A 21,285-nucleotide genomic window follows, 5' to 3' on the forward strand; every position below is an offset into this window, starting at 1 on the left:
AGTGGGGAGAGAGGAGGATGAAGGGGCAAAATAGGGGTAGGAGATTAAGAGGTACAAATTACTATGTATAAAATGGATAAGCTACAAGGATTATATTGTACAGCTCAGGGAATATAGCCAATATTTTATAATAACTTTAAATGGAATATAATCTATAAAAATATTGAATCACTATGTTGTACATCTGAAACTACAATAAAACCCAGTACAATAAATTGCTAAAATTGTAAGGGGAGAGGAGGTAGGCTTTCATAGAGAAAGAGTACCCAGTTCAGGCCACAACAGTCAGGAAGACTGCAAGCAACCCATGGGCTTGAGTCATGCCCTGAAAGGATTGGATTAGAAAAAAAAGAAGATTACTAACATGTATTGTCTGCCTTTTATATTCTAGGCACTGTGCTAGGCAATGTTTTAGCTTATTGTGGTCTCATTACAGTTTTGCAAAGTATATATGTACATCCATGTTTTACAGGTGAGGAAACTAAAACTTGGTTAATGTTATCAGATATTGTCTGTTTCAAATATGATCTATGCTACCAAATATTGTCTACATTGTACAACTTTTTTTTTAGAACTTTCTATTTTCATACTTTATTTTTAGAGACGTACACCAGATTCATCATGATTGAAGACAATAAGGAAAACAAAGATCATTCCTTAGAAAAGGGAAGAGCAACTCTCATTTTTTCCTTAAAGAATGAAGTTGGAGGACTTATAAAAGCACTGAAAATCTTCCAGGTAAGCAGTCTCTGTATTTCTGCATAAAACTCTTATAAAATGGGTCTGTAAGATTATTTGTAAATTCTTCAGAGGTGGACTACAGAAATGTTTTAAACACTTAGATTTCTAAAATACCGCTCGATTCTATCAAATGGGCAAAGGATACAAACAATTTATAGAAGAGGAGGTACAAATAACTAATAAAGAAATGGGGGAGGAAAGATTCACTTTACAGATTTTGAAGAAGCAAATTTTAATTTTATTTTAATTAAATGAAATATTGAAATTTTAATAATATTATTTAATGATACATTAATAATATATTAAATGCTATTTTTTATATAGCAAAATAACAAAGATTCTACAATTATACTACTCCCTACTGTTAAAGCTTCAATGCATTTGGCATTTAAATACACCTTTGGTGTGAGGGAAAATTGATGTGATGTGTAGGGAAACAATCTGGTAATATGTATTTTGAGTCTTAAAATGTTCACATATTTTGACCCAGTAATTTTACTTCCATAAATCTATCCTGAGGAAATCAGGGTCAGTCAGTTAGAACGGGAATTTTTACTGAGTACTTACTAGGTACAGCACGTCCTGCTAGATATGAAGGTGTGTACCCTAACAAAGCAGACACAGTTCCAGCCCTCACAGTTGTGTATAATCTAGTGGAGAAGACAGACACTAAACAAATAATTTCAGTAAACAAATGATTACATGTGTGTAAACTGACCTGAAAGAGAAGTACCAGGTACTATGATAGCATTGAACTGGGAGACCTAACCCAGTTTAAGAGACACAAAGATTTATTTATAGGAATTAAAAAATTATAAACAAACTATTTGTCCTAAGGTATGGGACAGGTTAAATTATACTACTAGAACATCATCGGTATTAAGCTTGTAACCCCTGAAGGCAGGCCACCTGAGTTCAAGTCCTTGCTCTGTCACTTATTGGCTGTGTGATGGTGGGCAAATTAATTAGTCTCTCTGCATTTCATCTTAGCATCTATAAAATGAGAACCCTAACTACCTCACAGGGTCACTGTGAGAACTAATAAAATTAATATATTTCAAGTGCTTAGGATAGTTCAAAGTAAATTATCAATAAATGTTAGCTGTTTAGAAATCAGATTTATATCCATATGATATACTATTAAACAGCAGTTTGAAAATAATATTTCAAAGAATTTAAAATTCTAAATATAACAAATAGTCTAGAAGAGTTTGTGATAAAAAGCACCACTTTTTACCCAGCACCTTAGTTCCACTCCCTAGAGGCAATCTCTTTTAACTATTTCTGTTCTTAGTTCTTTTAGCGGTGAATTTATAATGTCTAAATATTGTCCTGATCTCTCTGAGTTATCAATTTACATGATATTTATTTACTCTCTATTGTGAATGATACTGATACTGATACTTCCATCCCTTCTTCCTCCTTCTCCTCCCCATATTTGATAATTACGTGATTACTGCAAGCTCTTCTTTTGATTACCTTGGAGTTTTTAAATAGTATACCTATGTTTCTTCCATCAACTTTCTTTTTTATTTTGTCTTTAATCAAATAATACTTGTGCATGGTTTAAAAAGTCAACCCCACACTATAAAGCTTATAAAGAAAATAGTAGTTTTCTGCTTCATCTCTCTTCATTCCTAAATTCCATTTAATTTTTATGTTGACCTAGGTGCAGAGGGTTGAGCTAATCACACTCCTTAAATCACGTGGACACTGTCATCACTGATGTATACAGCCTCCTCCTGTTTTATTCCATCTCCATTTCTCTCTTCTGATAGACAACTGCTCTGATACGTTTGATCTACACACTGAATTGTTTTTTATGTTACTTAGAATCTATGTTGAGTTTCTGCATGTGCATGGACTGGTAATTTATATAAATGTTATTGTACATACACTTTTTCATTTACTCAGCACTGTGTTTTGAAGACCTACCCGTGCAGCTACGTATCCATCTCATTCGTTCTTCTGACTGCTGCAATGGTGTTGTGGGCATGAATCCACCTATTTTTACTTATCCTCTGCCTATAGGGGGCAAGCATCTTCAACGCTTTTAACTATATTTTCTCATAGTAGCGTCCATATTTATAAGCAATATGCTTATTCTGCTGCTATTCCTTGTTTTTTCCATTTGTAGATATTACCTATTGATTTTCTCCAGCGGAAGTGAAGGGTTAGCTTCGTTGGCACAGCTCCCTTTCCAGAGGCCCCTCAACTTCCCTTCCCCCCATCTTCACAACGTAGTTATGCCCCAATTTTTGGCTATATCTGTCTTCAGTGTTTTCATTATAAAGATGATGTAAATCTTGTTCAAAGAAGAGCTATATTATCCATTATTCTGACTCTTCTTTTCTTGTACAACAGGATTACAGCATAGTTTTTAAGGGCATAGACTATGGAGCTAGACAGCTTGAGTTTGAATTCTAGCTCTTACACTGATTAGCTGTGTGCATTTGGGCAAACTGCTTAACCTCTCTGTGCCTCTGTTGCTGTAATTGAAATATCTGATAAGGAATGTCTCACTTATTACTTTAACTCTACCTGAATTTTCCTAGACCTTCTTGACTAAACTTTTCTTCCAGGTAAGAAGAAAAGAAACTAAATAACTTTTAAGTTATTTAGTTACATTTCCTCACCAAATTCCATCAAGTTTTTCATTTTGATAGCACTCAATTTTAGATTACTTTAGGAAGAATTGACATTTTGTGTCTTCTTCTCCAAAACATAATTTATAGCTTTATATTTATTCAAGTCATCATTCGGAAAATATTTATGAATGTACTCTTATTCTAAAAATTCATAAGAAATAGATTCAATAAAACTCTCCTTTACTCCTGATCAATTCCAATATATTTTGTAACTGGCTCTCTTGTATTGATTCCATGATAGATTCTACGTTACAGGATAAACCCTGCCTATTCCAATTTCCCAACATCCCTGACATTCACTCTCCTTTCTTATTTATCAAGTTAATGTTCCCTGATAATTATCTCATCCCTACCTTTGCTCATACAATTCCTCCTGTTTGGAATCTTACTTCTTCCCTTCTGTCTTCCTATTCTATCTATTTTTTAAGACTCATCTCAGCTCCTATCTGCTCCGTAGAACCTTCTACCTCCTCAAACTCCTGATGTTTTTTTCCGTTTCTGAACATCTTCTGCGCCTGAACACTCACTATTTGTATTTTCTCTTAGTCTTTCATGTGTTAGTCAACTAGATTGTAAACTCCTTGTACGTCTTGCCCTCCTTTGTATGCTTCACAGCCATTACTTGGCTACACAGGTGTTCACTAAGTTAATTTAGATTCAGCTGGTTAGTATTGGAGATCATCTACTCTAACTTTCTCGTTTTTTAGATGAAGAAAACTGTTGGGTGACTGGTTCTTATGTTTCATGATTATGTCACCAGGGCTTTTCCTCAGCACCCAGATTGGTAAGAGAAGATACCTTCCCCCCACAGGTTTACACATATGGACCCCACAGCTCAGGCTGGCACGCGAAGAGATCAGAAGCAGCAATCTGATTCAGCTGGTTACTGAGTTTGTAGCTTAAGATATTGGAGGTATTAAATATTCCATGTTCAAGCTGTTCATCTAATTGTATTAAATACATTATTGCAAAGGAGACTTTTCTTTTGAAAGGACTAACACTAGATCACTTAAAAAAAAAACCTAGCCTTTATTTGTGAGAATTTTCAAAGGGTTCTTTTTATCTAGGAGACTAAGTCTTTTGATTTGAAGGCCAATCAGTTCTGGCAATCTGAGGGACTTTCTACTGGGTGTTAATTTAATTAGATTCTGGAGGGTGTGATGAATTTTTCAAACTTTTTTGGAATAGTACCTAATATTTAGGGGGAATTATTTTGCTGTTGATGGCACTAAAAACAGCCTTTTTTCCCTTTGGCTATTATGACAAGTGATGAGACTGAGTTTTAGTGGTAATGGAAGTAATCTTCTCAGAGACTATAACCATTTGAGGCAGTCATGTGTAATCTTCATCCTCTGCTTTCCACAGGAGAAGCATGTGAACTTATTACACATTGAGTCCCGAAAATCAAAGAGAAGAAACTCAGAGTCTGAGATTTTTGTTGATTGTGATATCAATAGAGAACAATTGAATGATATTTTTCATCTGTTGAAGTCTCATACTAATGTTCTCTCTGTGAATCTACCAGATAATTTTACTGTGAAGGAAGATGGTAAGTTTGAAAAGTGAAAATACTACTCAGAAGATTAAGTGCATAATGTGTGTCCTATCTTATGTTTAGCTTGAAGGCATGAAAGTAAAAGTTAAACACTGTCTATTCAAATTGCTTACAATCTGATAATGAAGAAGATACAAAATGTAATTGCTCAAAATGCTAAAGAAAAATTATAAAGCAACATTTTATCAAGGGCGAGAGAAGTGGAAAGGAAAACTTGAGTACAAGAAAGAATTTAGAATAGTTAGAAATCCATTGTTTTCTCAGTTTCCAAATCATCAGGCATTTCTTTTTTTTTTTCGGTACGTGGGCCTCTCACTGCTGTGGCCTGTCCTGTTGCGGAGCACAGGTTCTGGACGCGCAGGTCCAGTGGCCATGGCTCATGGGCCCAGCCGCTCCGCGGCATGTGGGATCTTCCCGGACCGGGGCACGAACCCGTGTCCCCTGCATCGGCAGGCGGACTCTCAACCACTGTGCCACTGGGGAAGCCCCATCAGGCATTTCTTGATTTCACAAACCTCCAGTTCACAATCCCTGAGCACTTAGTAACTCTTACAGGGCAGATACCTAGCAGATATTAAGTGAATATTTGAATTTGTTGAGAATGTTGACAATTACTGACAACTATGATGTGAAATACTCTATATATGAAATACAATATTCTTCCTTGTCCTCACTTCCACCAAAACTAAATGGAAAGCTTCTAAGTTTTCAGATACTCAGGTAGCACAGAGATAATCTAAAATCTTCTACTGTGAAAAAATCCTTGCAGTTTACTTGGGGCAAGAGACAAATGGATAAATCAGTCACATTTTATATATGGTACTAAATTTAAAATAATCCCTTCAGATTATGTCACAATATTTGGGTGTAATCAGGCTGATATTCATCTGTTATGTATTCATATGGCTGTATAAGGTATTAAAATATCAAGATTCTACGTCCATGTCTGCCTGGCAGATAGCTTTTCCCCTGAGTCCCTTAAGTGCTCCTCACCATGCCTGAAGCCCATGTGCCCCCAGTTCTCCCCTAGGAGTCCTGTGGCCACCACAAACAACTAGAAGATTAACACCTGATAGAGCAGGAGCCTGGGACTCTGCTTGTGTCTATTTTGAGTGATTGGTGCCCCTGTTGTTTTGTTGCTGAATCTCTTGAATATCACTTCTGGGTATGTTAGAGCATTAAACTGGAGCAAGAAGAATTGAGTCCTAGTCCTCTCTGTTCCATTAGAGATGAATGATCTTGGATAAGTTACTTCACCTCTCTGGCAAATGAAGAGTTTTACAGAGTCTAACTAGTTCAGCTGATTTTTAGGGAACACCAACTTGTATCAGATATTTCTACTAAGAAATGGGGATACAAAAAGAAATAGTCCTACCCTGGAGTCGTTCCCATTCTTTTCTGTAAGACAGCCATATGTAGATACATTATAGTAAAACATAGTAAAAGCTTTCAGAGAATTGGAGTCATAGTCATGGGAACCCAGATGATAGAGAATTAGCGCCACCTACAGGGTCAGGGAAAGCTCATTTGATTTGGGTCCTGAAGGAGAAGGATATTCTCAAGAAAACAGAAGGATGAGGTGCAGCAGGATGTGGAATGGGATAGGTATTCCAGGGAGAAGACCAGCATTCACAAATCTCAGAGTTTTAGGAGAGCGTGTATGTATGAGGGATAGTGAGAAGATCAAAGTGGCAAAGACATAAATGATCTCTAAGATCCTTTTAATCAACAAAAATAAATAATTCAGAGTTTTAATTAAATTTGCTAATTAAAAATTAGCCTTGGGGTTTCCCTGGTGGCGCAGTGGTTGAGAGTCCGCCTGCCAATGCAGGGGACACGGGTTCGTGCCCCCGTCCGGGAAGATCCCACATGCCGCGGAGAGGCTGGGCCCGTGAGCCATGGCCGCTGAGCCTGCGCGTCCGTAGCCTGTGCTCCGCAACGGGAGGGGCCACAACAGTGAGAGGCCCGCGTACTGCCAAAAAAAAAAAAAAAATTAGCCTTACTCTTTAAGACTAGCTAAATATGTAGCTTAAATTTTTTTGAACCTTTGGTCTATTACTAAAGTGCATCATTTCTGCAATGCTTAGGAAATTAAGGCTTAAAATATTTTTAAACTCAAAAACTTTGAATAAGATTTACTTATTTAAACTAGACCAATTTACTTGTATACATTGTGCCTCAACGTACAAGCTAAAATTAAAAATCTCATCCAAATGCATTTATGACTTTCTTAATTTCTTTTTCTTTATTGACTAATTTAAGATGGTCTCTTCAACTGTTAGTGTTTTTTGTATTTTTCAGGTATGGAAACTGTTCCTTGGTTTCCAAAGAAGATTTCTGACCTGGACCATTGTGCTAACAGAGTTCTGATGTATGGATCTGAACTGGATGCTGACCATCCTGTAAATATTTTAAATAAATATTTTCATGAAAATAAGTTAAAGCAAACTAAAAAATTAAGGGTATTATTTTTCTTTTCTGGAGAAAGTGCTTATTCTAGACTAAATAGGATCTTGATTAATCTGGGTTTCAGGAAGTGTTATTAGTCCTTCATGTTGGTGGACTTGAAACCAAGTGACTGAAGAGCATCCAATTTCATTGGCTCCAAAACATCTGTGTCATGCCTGGAATTCGTATCACTAAGAGCTATTCCAAGAATTACACTACAGTGAACACCGTATCTGCAGTCGGTTTCTATCAAAATGGGCATGGGCTATTGGAGAGGGGAGTAAAGATAGGAAGGGGGAAATCATCACCCACACTGCCCAGCATAATTGGTTTATTATGCAGTTGATGAATTAGGAAGCTGTTTCCTTGGAAAATCATATGGGATACAGTACAGGCATGAGTTGGAGAATTAGTAAGTCTAGAGCATTAGGACTTCTTATGTAGCTCTAGGATCCTAGGAGGGGAGGAGAGAAGAGAGTCAGCAGTAGAGTTGCACAGACCAGGGATTTAATCTAGCTTCTATCACTTATAAGCTGTGTGAATGTGACCGTATACTGCCTTAGACAACCCCAGCCGATCCATCCATTTATTCTATAATATCTCATTGAGTAAGTATTGGAATTAATAATTTGCTGTACCTGCACTCTGGGAGCTTCCAGTCAAGTTGACAAAGTAAAGCACACACACATATATATAAACACAATACAAGATTTAAGTATGAAAAGTGTGCTAAGTGGCATGAACAGACTGCTTTGAGATATACACAAGAGAGTAAACACTTCTAGCTGAAGAGGTCAGAGAAAGGGCAACCTTGTTAACCTTGTTAACTTGGCCTTAAAGAATTTTGGCAGGAAAGAGATGGAGAGGAAGGACAGTTCATTGCAAAATGAGCAAAGGTTCAGAGGCAAGAAAATCTGGGGCATGTTTACGGAAAGGTGTGTAAATCAGTTTTACTGACCTACTACCAAGTCCTGCTGATTTTCACCTCCAAGATATTTCTTTAATTTGTTCCTTGTTTATTCTTACTACCACATCCCTTAACTGGTCTTCCTGCCTCCAGCCTTGCCGCCTCAAACCTGTCCTCATAGTCACTAGAACGATCTAAAGCCTCAGTATAACCGTTATCCCTCTTGTGCCTAAAAATCACCAATGTTACCTCAGTACAGATCTAAGAAAACTGAAAACATAAACCCACGCAAAAACTTGTACACAAATGTTCATAGAAGCATTATTCATAGTAGCAAAAAAGTGGAAACAACCCAAATATCCATCCACTGGTGAATGGATAAGTAAAGCATGGTATGTCCCCAACATGGATATTAATGGCCATAAAAAAGCATGAATTACTCAACATGCTACAACAGGGGTGAACCTTGAAAACACTGTGATAGTGAAAGAAGCCAGTCACAAAAGGCCATACATTGTGTGATTTCTTTTACATGAAATATCCAGAAGCGGCAAATTCATAGCAACAGGAAGTAGATTACTGTTTGCCAGGGCTGAGGGTGAGGGAAAATGAGGATAGACTGCGAATGAGTAGGGTGTTTTTTTTCAGTGTGATAAAATGTTCTGAAATTATGGTGGAGGTGGTTGCACAACACTGTGAATATCCTAAACCCCCCTAAATTGTACACTTTAAAATGTCAGTTTTAAGGTATGTGAGTTATATCTTGATAAAGATGTTATTTTTTTTAAAAAAAAAAAAACCCAATGGCTTCCAATTACCCCAAGACTAAAATCCAAGCTCTCAAACAGACCTTTACTAGCAGACCCATAACTAGTCTTCACCGTGCTCCACCTCACTCTCCAGGCTCCAGTAACTTTGGATTACCTGTACTTTCTTAGGTGCAACATGCTGTTTTTCATTTCTGCGCTGTCCTTGGTGCTGTGCTTTCTGTCCTTCTCCCCCTGGCTCTCCCCACTCCTCTTTTAGCTTAGGAGTCATTGCTAGGGACCCTTTCCTGACCCCCACTACCCTCTTCGCATACTCTGGATTATGAGTTTCTTTCTGAGTTCAAGTGGTATTTTGTGCCTGTCTGTAATAAGGCACTTACCATATTGTTTCAAAACAATTGGTTAAAGTAAACTCCTTGAAGACCCAGATTGTGCTGTGTTTCTCTGAATTTCAGCACAAGGCCAGGTGCATAGTAGGGACTTGTAAATCTGTGTTAAACACACAAGTCTCATTCTTTCCTTTCAAGTGTCCTCCCCTTCTTTCCTGTTTTGTATTATTGGCTATTTCCTCCTAAGATTTGCTTTTTGATGCCTTATTTTGTCTATTTTTTTCTTAAATATTTTTCATAGGTATAAATTCTAGTGTTACTATCTCTTCTATCTTTTCATCATTAATTGCTTCTACAAATGATTAATATGTCTGCATTTTGCAATAAAATCTGAAGCTAGATTCAGTTGCCATGATTTCAAATATTAGTAATTACTACTTTGTTACTAATTACAGGAAAATATAACTGAAGATGTAGTCAAATGATTAAGAAAAAACTCACCCTTGGAAAAGAGCCATGTATTTTAACTAGGGTGGTGCTTTTCTTTTTCCTCAAACTACTTTATTTTTGTAGCTACTGTAGTATTTTTGAATCTATAGTATCTTTTATCTTTGCAGCCACTATCGTATGAATCTGTCATATAATGTTGACTTTAAAAGAAAAATGATCATAAATTTCTAAACAGTGCTTGCTCAAAATAACAGTTATATAGCCCTTCAGTATAGTCACTTGAATAATAATGAAATGTTTTCTAAGTCATTTGTTAAGTATTTTTTAGTATACATATTTAAAAACTTTTCTTTAATTATCAGGGCTTCAAAGACAATGTCTATCGTAAAAGACGAAAGTATTTTGCAGACTTGGCTATGAACTATAAACAGTAAGTGTACTATAAAAATAACTTATTCAACTTTGAACTAATGAAATAAATGGAGTAAATTATGCCTATATAGTAAATAGAAAACAAGATACGTGCTACTGTTTATTGGATGCTAATTCAAGATAACTTCTCTTTATCTCATTAGTGGAGACCCCATTCCTAACGTTGAATTCACTGAGGAGGAGATTAAGACCTGGGGAACTGTGTTCCGAGAGCTCAACAAACTTTACCCAACCCATGCCTGCAGAGAGTATCTCAAAAACTTACCTTTGCTTTCTAAATACTGTGGATACCGGGAAGATAATATCCCACAATTGGAAGATGTCTCAAACTTTTTAAAAGGTAATGAAATGATTAATTTTTTGTAAGGGGAATATTGAACTCCATTTCAATCACAATAGAATTTTTAATAGAGGACTAAAGTCCAGTTATTTGGGAGGTCAGAATTTTTCTGTATTCTGTCCTGGCAATTCTCCAGGCACCACATTTGAAGAGGGACGTTCATAACCTGGAGCAAATGTAGAGGAAAGTGAGCAGAATTGTAAGAGGATTGGAAAATGTATCATATAAATAAAATCTGAAGGATTCTCAGGGTGTTTAACCTGGAAATTTAGGGGACTTTATAGATTTATTTAAATATTTGAAGGTCATCTTATGTTATAGAGGAATTCCTATGTGGCTCTGAAGTAAAGGACAGTCGGATAGAAACAGCAAATTTTAGTTCGAAACAGACAAGATCCTGTTAAAAGAGCCATTTGAAAATGGGACAGGCTCATGAGATGGTTAGTTCCACATCCATGGAGATGTTCATGCAAAAGTTCCACACCCACTAGAGGGATGTGATAGAGGAGATTCAAGCACCTTTGGGAAGGTTGGAGTAAATGATCGCTGAAGCCCCTTTCCACACTAAGATTCTATCGTTTTCTCAAAGAAGAAGATGTGTCATAAACAAAGACTAAGGACAATTTTGCTCCTTTTAGTTCATCATGCTTACTTGGTCCAGGCTTCCTTATTTTTTCTCACTAGTATAGGAAGTAAAATGATCAGTGATCTCCAGGATCTACAATATGTAAGAAAAATAAATATCCCCCTTTGATCTCAGCAGATTAGAACCTTAGGGAAAAAAATAGGCATTATGTTTTTGACCCAAAGGGAGTTTATCTTATTTCCATCATGATCTGAAATTACTATCTTTGAATTTATTATATAGACTGTTATAAAAATATACATATTTATTCAACTCCATAATTCTCATTCCTCAACCACTATACACAAAACTAAGAACTAAACAGGAGAGGGCAATATAGTTTTTACAAGGGAAGAACTCATATAAGTGGTTCCTACAAAAACTAGATTTAAAAAAAATAGTGATTAAGAATGGCAGAGAACCAAAGCACATGACCTTGTGTGACTTAACAACGATGGACTAGCATATGCTACAGAAGTTGTTATCAAATCACACTTGCATGAGATCTGGAGGCAATATTTTGTTATAGATGCAAAATTGAAAGCTGATCTCTTGGGGTCTGGAGCTTGAGCAGGCTGCAGAGCTTGTTGCTAAAGGTGTTTCAAGGGAACGTGTCAAAGAGAGAAACCAATATTAAAAGACAGTTCAAACAAAACATGAATTGGAAGGGGCTACCTGCCCTGGCAAATACGGTGGCCACTAGACAACCGTGGTTGTTTAAATAATTAAAATGAATGTAGGGACTTCCCGGTGGTCCAGTGGTTAAGACTCTGCCTTCCAATGCAGGGGGCATGGGTTCCATCCCTGGTTGGGGAACTGAGATCCCACATGCTGCGTGGTATGGCCAAAAATAAATAAATAAATAAAATAAAGTTAAAAAAAATAAAATGAATGTAAATCAAAATGTTAGTTCCCCAGCCACATTAGCCACATTTCAAGGGCTCAATAGCCACACGTGGCTAGTGGCTAGCAATAGGCTAGATGTTGAACATTTCCATCTTTGTGAAAAATTCTTTTGCCCATCGGAGTGGGAGAATCCAAGTACAAAGCATTGGGGTGGAACTGGAATTACCAGAGTGTGAGAGTTTGAAATGAAGGACAAGATCAGAGCTTATAGAGGTCCCCAGAGCCACTGCAGCCTAGTGGAAGGTGACTTTTACAGTGGGCATGCAGACTCAGGTATTGGGGAATGAAAGAGCACCATCCAGTTTAGATAACAAAGAAACTACAAGAGGTAGTACTGGCTAAAAATGACGTAGTTTCAAAAATGGTTCTGATCTAAATTAATAGATCCTGTTAGTGAGTTTTTTTTAAAAAGAAAAGTAAGATTGTCTATTCTAGTGAAGATTTTCTCCTTTGCTTTGCAGAGCGCACAGGTTTTTCCATCCGTCCTGTGGCTGGTTACTTATCACCAAGAGATTTCTTATCAGGTTTAGCCTTTCGAGTTTTTCACTGCACACAGTATGTGAGACACAGTTCAGATCCCCTCTATACCCCAGAGCCGTAAGTACTTCTACTGCAGCATCCATCCATCGATATGGTACCTACGTCATGATTTTTTGTGAGGATCAAGCGAATTAGCACATGTAAAGCATTTTGAATGGTGCCTGGCATGTAATACATGATCCATGCTCTATACATGTTAACCATTATTATTACCATTATTAATTGACAACCTATTAGGTGCCAAGTGCTGTCCTAAGCATAGGGGATGTAAGACTGAAAAAAATCAAAGTTTCCTGCCTTCATAGAGCTTATATTCCAATGGGAGATATAGATAATAAACAAACAAGTAAATATATATATATATAAAATTCAGATGGTTATAAGTGCCATGGAGAAAAATAAAGTAGGGAAAGGGGACAGAGTTGCGTGTGGGTGGGTGTTTCTACTTTGAAAAGGGTGATCAGAAAAGGACTGACTGAGAAGGTCACATTTGAGTAGAGACCTGGTTTGGGGGTTGGGGGGTTGACATGTGGATGTCTGTGCGTATTTGTATGAACTTACATATGTGTGTTTGTGAGTGGCCAAGGTTTTGTAATAGTGTCCTTTGTGGTCCATTTCCAAAGTAATACCACCTGATCAATTTGAATAAAAGTAAGATCAGGTTTTGATTTGATTGAATGGTTGATTATGCATTTATGTTAAATGGCACAGTGTGACAACTTGTACCTCTTTTTCAGAGATACCTGCCATGAACTCTTGGGTCATGTCCCCCTTTTGGCTGAACCTAGTTTTGCTCAGTTCTCCCAAGAAATTGGCCTGGCTTCTCTTGGAGCTTCAGAAGAGGCTGTTCAAAAACTAGCAACGGTATAAATCTGGAAATAGCTGTATGGATCAGTAATCTTTAACTGGGGTGGGCTGTGGGTATTTGTGTAGTTTAAAAGTACCTACTCAAGATGAGCATTAGAAAATTTGTCTTTGCTCATATTTAATTTAATTTAAATAATTTAAAAAAACATTAAAGGAAGATGTAAAAATTTAAGGCTTATCCAAAGAAGACCTGAGCTTTAAAAAAAAAAAAAAAAAAGGCAGAGAGACAGAGAACACTAGAATACAATAATGTTAACAGTTGGTATACCTTCTTTTTTTAGTAAAAATGATAGGTTCCTTAAAAATGATGCTAAAAATATTTTTGAGCACTAGGTACAAAACATGCTGGAAATAGAAAGATGAATAAGGCCTGGTTCCCACCTTCAAGGAACTTATACACAGACACTTATGTTAGAATGAAAGGAGGTCTGTAGAGAAGCTCAGGCAGGGTGCTCTGGGAGTGCAGAGAACTGCCTGTGGAAGGTTTCATGGAAGATGAACATCTGGACCAGCCCTGGGAAGATGAGTAATGTTTTCACCTGCCAGGAAAGGAAGGAAGAGCATCTCAGGATGAGGACACAGAAGGAAAGACAGGAGGTGCTTGGTGTATCTGAGGAAATGACAAGAAGCTGGAGCAGAGTGTGTGAGGTTTGGGGAGGTGGTGTGAAATAGGCTAGATGGTTAGAACAGTGCTCTCAAATTGTGGTTTGGGGACCCCACAGGGTCCTTGAGTAAAAGATCCATTCAAAATGCAGAGTGAATTTTAATGTGAGGGACAGAGTTCATTGATATGGTTTCAGATTCCACATTACAGCTGTACTTTAAGAAATTACCACTTGTTGAGTTTTGATGTTGTGTCAAAGAAGAATAGCCACAATTATCTGAGAAGGCTATTACAATATTCAACCGTCTTCCAACTACTTATCTGTTTGAGGCTGACTTCTCTCCACATGCTTGAACCAAAACAATCTATTGTGACAGGTTTAATACAGAAGCAGATGTGAGAATCCATCTGTTTTCCAGCCAGACATTAAATAATATCAATCCGGACACTAAAAAGATTTGTGACAATATAAAACAATGCAACTTTTCTCACCGTTTTTTTCTTTCTTTTTTTTTTTTTTGCGGTACGCGGGCCCCTCACTGCTGTGGCCTCTCCCGTTGCGGAGCACAGGTTCCGGACGCGCAGGCCCAGCGACCACGGCCCACGGGCCCAGCCGCTCCGCGGCACGTGGGATCCTCCCGGACTGGGGCACAAACCTGCGTCCCCTGCATCGGCAGGTGGACTCCCAACCACTGCGCCACCAGGGAAGCCCTCTCACCGTTTTTTTGTACAATATAGTTACTTTTGATTAAAATGTTATTTGTGTTACCATAAAATGGTTTATTATAATTTTAACATTAATTAGTAAACATTTAAATTTTTCTCAGTTTACATTTTTAATATGGTAAATATAGCTAGCTCTATCCCACATAAACAAAAGGTCTTTGGGGTCCTCAGTAATTTAAAATATTTATTTATTTACTTATTTATTTTGGCGGTGTTGAGTCTTAGTTGCCACACACGGGCTCTTCATTTCTCCATGTGGGATCTTTAGTTGTGGCATGCAGACTTCTTAGTTGAGGCATGCATGCAGGATCTAGTTCCCCTACCAGGGATCGAACCCGGGCCCCTGCATTGAGAGTGTGGAGTCTTACCTACTGGACCACCAGGGAAGTCCCTCCTCAGTAATTTTTAAGAGTATATAAGAGTTCTGGGAACAAAAGTTTGAGAAGTCTGGTTTGGAACGAGGTCAGATTGTAGAAATACTTGTGAGCTATGCTGGGGGTCTTGGATTTTATTCCAGGGTACTTTGGGTCAGTGACTAAGAGTTGTAATTTGTTTTAAATTGAGTCCTTCAGGATGTGAAAGTAATATTGATGTCATTTTGCAGTGCTACTTCTTCACTGTGGAGTTTGGTCTATGTAAACAAGAGGGGCAGCTAAGAGTCTTCGGTGCTGGCTTACTTTCTTCCATCAGTGAACTCAAAGTAAGAGCTATAAATCTTTGCACATAACCATATTCACTTAATGTAATTGATATGACCTGAAATAGTTTCTGGATTTTAATTTATTTATTTTTATTATTTATTTATTTATTATTTTTGGCTGCCTTGGGTCTTTGTTGCTGCGCGTGGGCTTTCTCTAGTTGTGGCGAGTGGGGGCTACTCCTTGTTGTGGTACGCAGGCTTCTCATTGTGGTGGCTTCTCTTGTAGTAGAACACAGGCTCTAGGTGTGTGGGCTTTAGTAGTTGTGGCACGCGGGCTCTAGAGCACAGGCTCAGTAGTTGTGGTGTACGGGCTTAGTTGCTCCGCGGCATGTGGGATCTTCCCAGACCACGGCTTGAACCCATGTCCCCTGCATTGGCAGGCGGATTCTTAACCACTGTGCCACCAGGGAAGCCCTAGTTGTTGGCTCTCAATAAGAGCTTACTGTGGAAAATACTTGGGGTGGCAGTAAACATTACCTAAGAGGCATTTTTCTCTATTTCCTAAGTTTTCTGAATAGATATAGATAACTATTCAGAATATAGTTATATCTTTTAAATAAAAATGTATTTTAAAACAAAGTCTTGCTGTTGCCTCACCATTTTTGGTGTGCTAGCAACAACTTCAGTAATTTCTAGGGAATTCTTTGAGATGTATTATTTATCCAATAAAAGAATGAACTTATGTTTGTTGAGTGGCGGATGTGCATGAAATATTGTCCAAGGTACAGTCTTTCTCTCAAGGAGCCTACCACCTGCTGGTGGGTACAAGTCATGTATAGGAATAACTAGTGTAGGATAGAAAGCAGATGCCATAATGCAGGAATAAATAAATAAAGATCCTTGGGTACCTCCTAAATGGAGAAGAGTGTTAGAACAATGGAGTGGTCTTGGGGCGTTTATAGAGATAGCAAACCATTTGTTTTGCTGGCTCTGGCAGTTGTGTGTAGAATGTGATCATGAAAATAGATAGTATCCTTTGATTCACTGACTCTTCATCCTCTAGCACGCACTTTCTGGACATGCCAAAGTAAAGCCCTTTGATCCTAAGATTACCTGCAAACAGGAGTGTCTCATCACAACTTTTCAGGATGTCTACTTTGTATCTGAAAGCTTTGAAGATGCAAAGGAGAAGATGAGGTAAAGTATATCTTCCTCATGCCTTAATTTTCCTCTGTAAAAGATAGGTCCAATAATGGTAACAAGTCACAGAAGCAAGCAGCTGGATAATTAGAAGCCCACTAGGCACCTTTTGCCTGTAACACATCTCTCTTTCACAGTAAATATTTAGGGTGTATTGTTTATAATGATGTTCAGTGTTGCAAATATAAATCAGATACACTGAGAAATTGGTTACTTCCTATTCCTTCCTATCAGAGAGTTTATAATCTAATAGGAAAAATAAACTGTATGCAAATTACTATATAACAACTAGGAAGCCTTAAAGAGATACAGATGAAACACTGTTCTGCATTTTATTCAGGAGCAATTCATTCCAGCTAGGGGAACAGGGAAAGCCTAATGGCATTTGAGAAAGGACTTGAAGAATACACAAGATTTAGATATGTTAATTTTTAGACTAACGGACAGTATTTGGTTTTTATCATTTTCTCCCTAGAAACTGATTGCCTCATATTTTTTTTCTTAAATAGAGAATTTACCAAAACAATCAGGCGTCCATTTGGAGTGAAGTATAATCCGTATACACGGAGTATTCAGATCTTGAAGGACACCAAGAGCATAACCAGTGCCATGAACGAGCTGCAGCATGAGCTTGATGTTGTCAGTGATGCCCTTGCTAAAGTCAGCAGGCAGCTGAGCATCTGACAGTTGCCAGTCCTAATCCCGAAAGCATCTGAGCATTCAGAGGCCTGTGGGCCAACTGTGGCTTTGCTTGATGACCTGGTTGTGGAGGAACAGCAGCCAAACAATCTTCTCTATTCCCATTCCTTAATGGACCATTAGTCTTTGAAAATGTGTACCTGGATACTCTAGCCACTACGTTTTTTTTTCTTTTGGTAACAGCTTTAGTGAAGTATAGCCTAATTTTATTTTCCCCAGTTCTTGAGTAAAATGACTTCGATGACCACTTACAATACCTTGGTGGTTATTATGGAACTGATCCATGTTGTTACTTAAGATTCTCTTATTTCTACAATAGCTTACTTATAACTGAATTTGTGCCAAGCTTGGTCACATTCACGTGCCCAAATTTAATAGGGGATCAGCTGTCTCTGCTGCTAGCCTGAGCAAAAGCAGAGAGGCCTTTGCATATGAAACATACCTGGTAAAGAGCAAATAGTCTATTTTCAAGTGTAGTGTCTTGTAGTGAAAAAGGAGTATCTAAGTCTAGAAAGGTTGATTGGAGTATAATCCTTAAGTCCAGGTGAAGAATTTGTGACTTTATTTTGAAGGCACTAGGGAGCCCCTGCCCGAGTGACCATCCTCCTTGAAACTCTTTTCTTTCTGTGGCATTGCATATGTTTTACATTATCTGTCCTACTCAAGAGGCCAAAGGGAACTTGCAAGGCCCTGAACTCCGACATGCAGCCCCAGAGAATATCAGGTTAGCAGGAGACAGTGTTGTCCAAGGGAGAGTTCAAACTGAGACAGATGAGAAGCATGCAAAGTTTAAGTTGGAAAAGCAGTGCCAAGCACTTTATTTCCAAGGTATAAGGTGAGACCATAAATAGGAAGGTCAGGCGTGACAGTCGAGTGTGGGGAAATGGGGAGGAGATGGTGTAAGAAAAGTCAAGAAGAGCATTTTAGGACTGACACTGTAATAATGAAGGCTGCAAGCACTGGCTTTTATGTGGTGTCAGTGGTGTAGTACAGGGAGCAGGCTTGGTATAAAGCAGTAAAGCTGGCAGGATAGGCTTGTGTCTCTTCAGTTTGCTCCTTTCCTCCCCCCACCCACTAAAGGAAGACTTTCCTCAAGTTTCTGTCTTTAGCCCTCTTCTCTCCCTGCTCTCTGTTCATGGGAGATGTCATCCGTGTCCATGACTTTCTTATTTCATATGTCTCCCATATTTGCAATTCTAACCCTGACATCTGTCTTGAGTTTTTGCCTCTTACATCCAGCTTCCTGCCAGATATTTCCATCTAGATGTCCCATGAATTAGGCCAATGTTGTGTAACTTCTTGTGGCACCATTCATTAGAATGAAATGGGGTTGTGCAACATGGCAGCCCTGCCAAATATCTTAAACTCTATAGGTCCAAAAAGAAACTCAGAATCACCAGAATTTTGTGCCCCATCAGTTTCCTCTCCCAGTGATCTCATTTCTATTGATTGTATTAAGGGTCATATTTTCAGCCAATTTCCCATTCTTAATCAGCTATTTAAAGACCGTGTCCTTAATTTTTTCACATTAATAGTCAAATTGAATACCATTTAACATGTTTTATTTCAACAGACAACTAGATATTTTAATCCTTTTTAGGCCTCAAAGGAAATTATTTTAAAAACTCTTAAAAATTTATTTCATTTTATGTTATACAAGGAAATAGAATTAGGAAGAATAATTCATGCTACTTCAGATTTTTACATTACTTATACATTTTAATAGCTGATCAACTGTTAAGTATACTTTTGATAGTAATAGATCTAAGTCAGCTAATCTAAAACCTTTTGAAATATTGGTTAGGTCGTTTATAGTTAGTGTATTTGGTTGCAAGGAAATCTATGAAGCAAACTATGATAGATAGCAAATAACAACAAATCATGTATACTGTATCTGGTTTGGTTATTTTCATACAACTTTGATCATTGCAAAGAATCGTAGTTATTGAATTTTTAAATGATGGTATTTCAAATCACTCTATGACAAAAGCACACTAAAGTAAATGTTAAAGACACAACGATTATAATTCACATCTTCAGAATAATGGAAATATTTAATGATTGGTTTCAGTTCTTTCTTCTAACCTCTGAATTTATGATATTTGGTAAATGAGGAGTTCTGAGAGTCTTAGAGTTTTCATGCATTTTAAATATATTTCTTCAAATATATGAGAACAGAATTGAACCAAAAGTGTGGTTCATAATTCTTAATCAGTGAGTTATTACTCAGAGACATAGATGGTATGTTCCTGACTTTTTGAAGAATGCTCCAAAATCTGGTTGTCAGTTGCCTGTATTTCTTAATCTGCCAATTCTGTCATTTGGAGTTATACAGTGGTTATGACATGCCAAAGTGTACAGAATTATAGTTCATCATTAAATTGCCTTCCAAACTGAAAAAATTAAAAATCCTGGAATTGTCTAAAGGAACACATAATAGAGTTCATATATTAATTTCTAGGAAATGTATAAAGATACTGTGGTCTTATTTCAGTTCGTCTTTATTTTACTATATGATATACACTTATGACTTGCAAGTTTGTTATTCAACTGGATAATAAAAGGACACAAAATTCATGTTCTCACTAAGCATTTTTTTTGTCAAATGTATGTTAAAAACTGATTTAAATGTATATTAGCAATTTCATTAGTTTCAGAAATCTGTAAGTTCCTTATACTTCTTTAAAAAGCCTACAAATATGTGATGTAAGGGAAGCCAAACACACCTGGAACCTAGAAACCACTTTTTGGAATTCTTGATAAAGTCTCAGTCTCATGTTTCTCATCTGTAAAGTGAGCTAAATCTACTTTACTGGGTTATTGTAAGAATTATGTTGTGAGAGGACTTGTAAAAAGAAACATTAGCCATATGTAAAGAATCATTAATCTCCTAATCAGAGATCCCCATAGCTTCTGGATGATTTTTATCTTCCTTCGGAGGGAATTAACTTTTGCGTCGAGCAGATAGCATATAATGGCAGGGGAAGCTTACCTTAGTCCTAGCAGGGATTAAGCCAACTTGAAGCTGCGTTTCAGTCTTTGTGAGGGCTGGTTTATTTCCAGTTCACCTCTACTCTTACGGTGCAGCCCTTTAGGGATCTCAAAGGAAAGCTACGTGTGTGTACCAGGGCTTCTCCTTGGGGACCCTGGACTCCTACTTTTCTTTACTCTCATTCCACCCCACCTCCCGACACCATAAAATTGCTAAAAGTACTGTTCAGTTTCTCAGCTTCTCAGCTGCTGCTTTCAGCCCAGTTTCTTAGCCTCCAAGTCACTGCTTGCTAATTAGCAAATGCTTCAAGCAGAAAAGTAGTGCCAAATATAATCTCTCAGCTTTTAGATCTTGGCCCTCCAAGTTCTGGCTGCTTTGATAGCTCTCCGATGACTTGAAACAGATTTTAAAAATATTTCCCCCCAGTTTTTCTAATTGTTTTTGGTGAGAGAACTGGTCTGTAGCTAACTAATCTGCATTTAAAGTGGAAATCTGACCTTGGAGTAACTCATTTAACTTCTTTGAGCCTTAGTTTTCTCATCTATAAAATAACGATTCCAACAATACTTATCATACCAGTAATATTGAGAGGATCAAATAAGATCATCTGAAAGAAAAAATTCCCTAACCTGTATAGTATAGAGAGATACTCTGTATACTTGAAATACTTTATATTTTCCTCTTATGGGGAGACAAATCACCTGAAAGTGATACCAATTTAAATCTAGCTCCATTCAAGAACTGCAACTCAACCAAGCTGCTAATGGGAAGAGCTACTCAGTGGTACGTACATAGGTGAAATCGTAGCTGCATTTCAACCCATCTCAACACTTCCAAGGAATTGTATTATGGGATATAACATAATAATA

The 21,285-nt window shown here is 37.5% G+C and overlaps 1 protein-coding gene across 1 annotated transcript; it reads left to right on the top strand.

Moving 5' to 3' along the window:
• The first annotated feature begins 621 nt into the window (after nucleotides 1-621).
• Nucleotides 622-19,982, top strand: TPH1 (tryptophan hydroxylase 1). The gene is made up of 10 exons (XM_067751776.1): nucleotides 622-738; nucleotides 4,755-4,938; nucleotides 7,246-7,346; nucleotides 10,208-10,275; nucleotides 10,421-10,617; nucleotides 12,610-12,745; nucleotides 13,426-13,552; nucleotides 15,490-15,585; nucleotides 16,589-16,722; nucleotides 17,235-19,982. The coding sequence occupies exons 1-10, from the start codon at nucleotides 622-624 to the stop codon at nucleotides 17,407-17,409; spliced, it is 1,335 nt and encodes a 444-aa protein (XP_067607877.1). The 3' UTR covers nucleotides 17,410-19,982.
• The last annotated feature ends 1,303 nt before the right edge of the window (nucleotides 19,983-21,285 follow it).

Source organism: Pseudorca crassidens, chromosome 9 (genome assembly GCF_039906515.1).
Source record: "Pseudorca crassidens isolate mPseCra1 chromosome 9, mPseCra1.hap1, whole genome shotgun sequence".
In the NCBI taxonomy this organism is placed as follows: Eukaryota; Metazoa; Chordata; class Mammalia; order Artiodactyla; family Delphinidae; genus Pseudorca; species Pseudorca crassidens.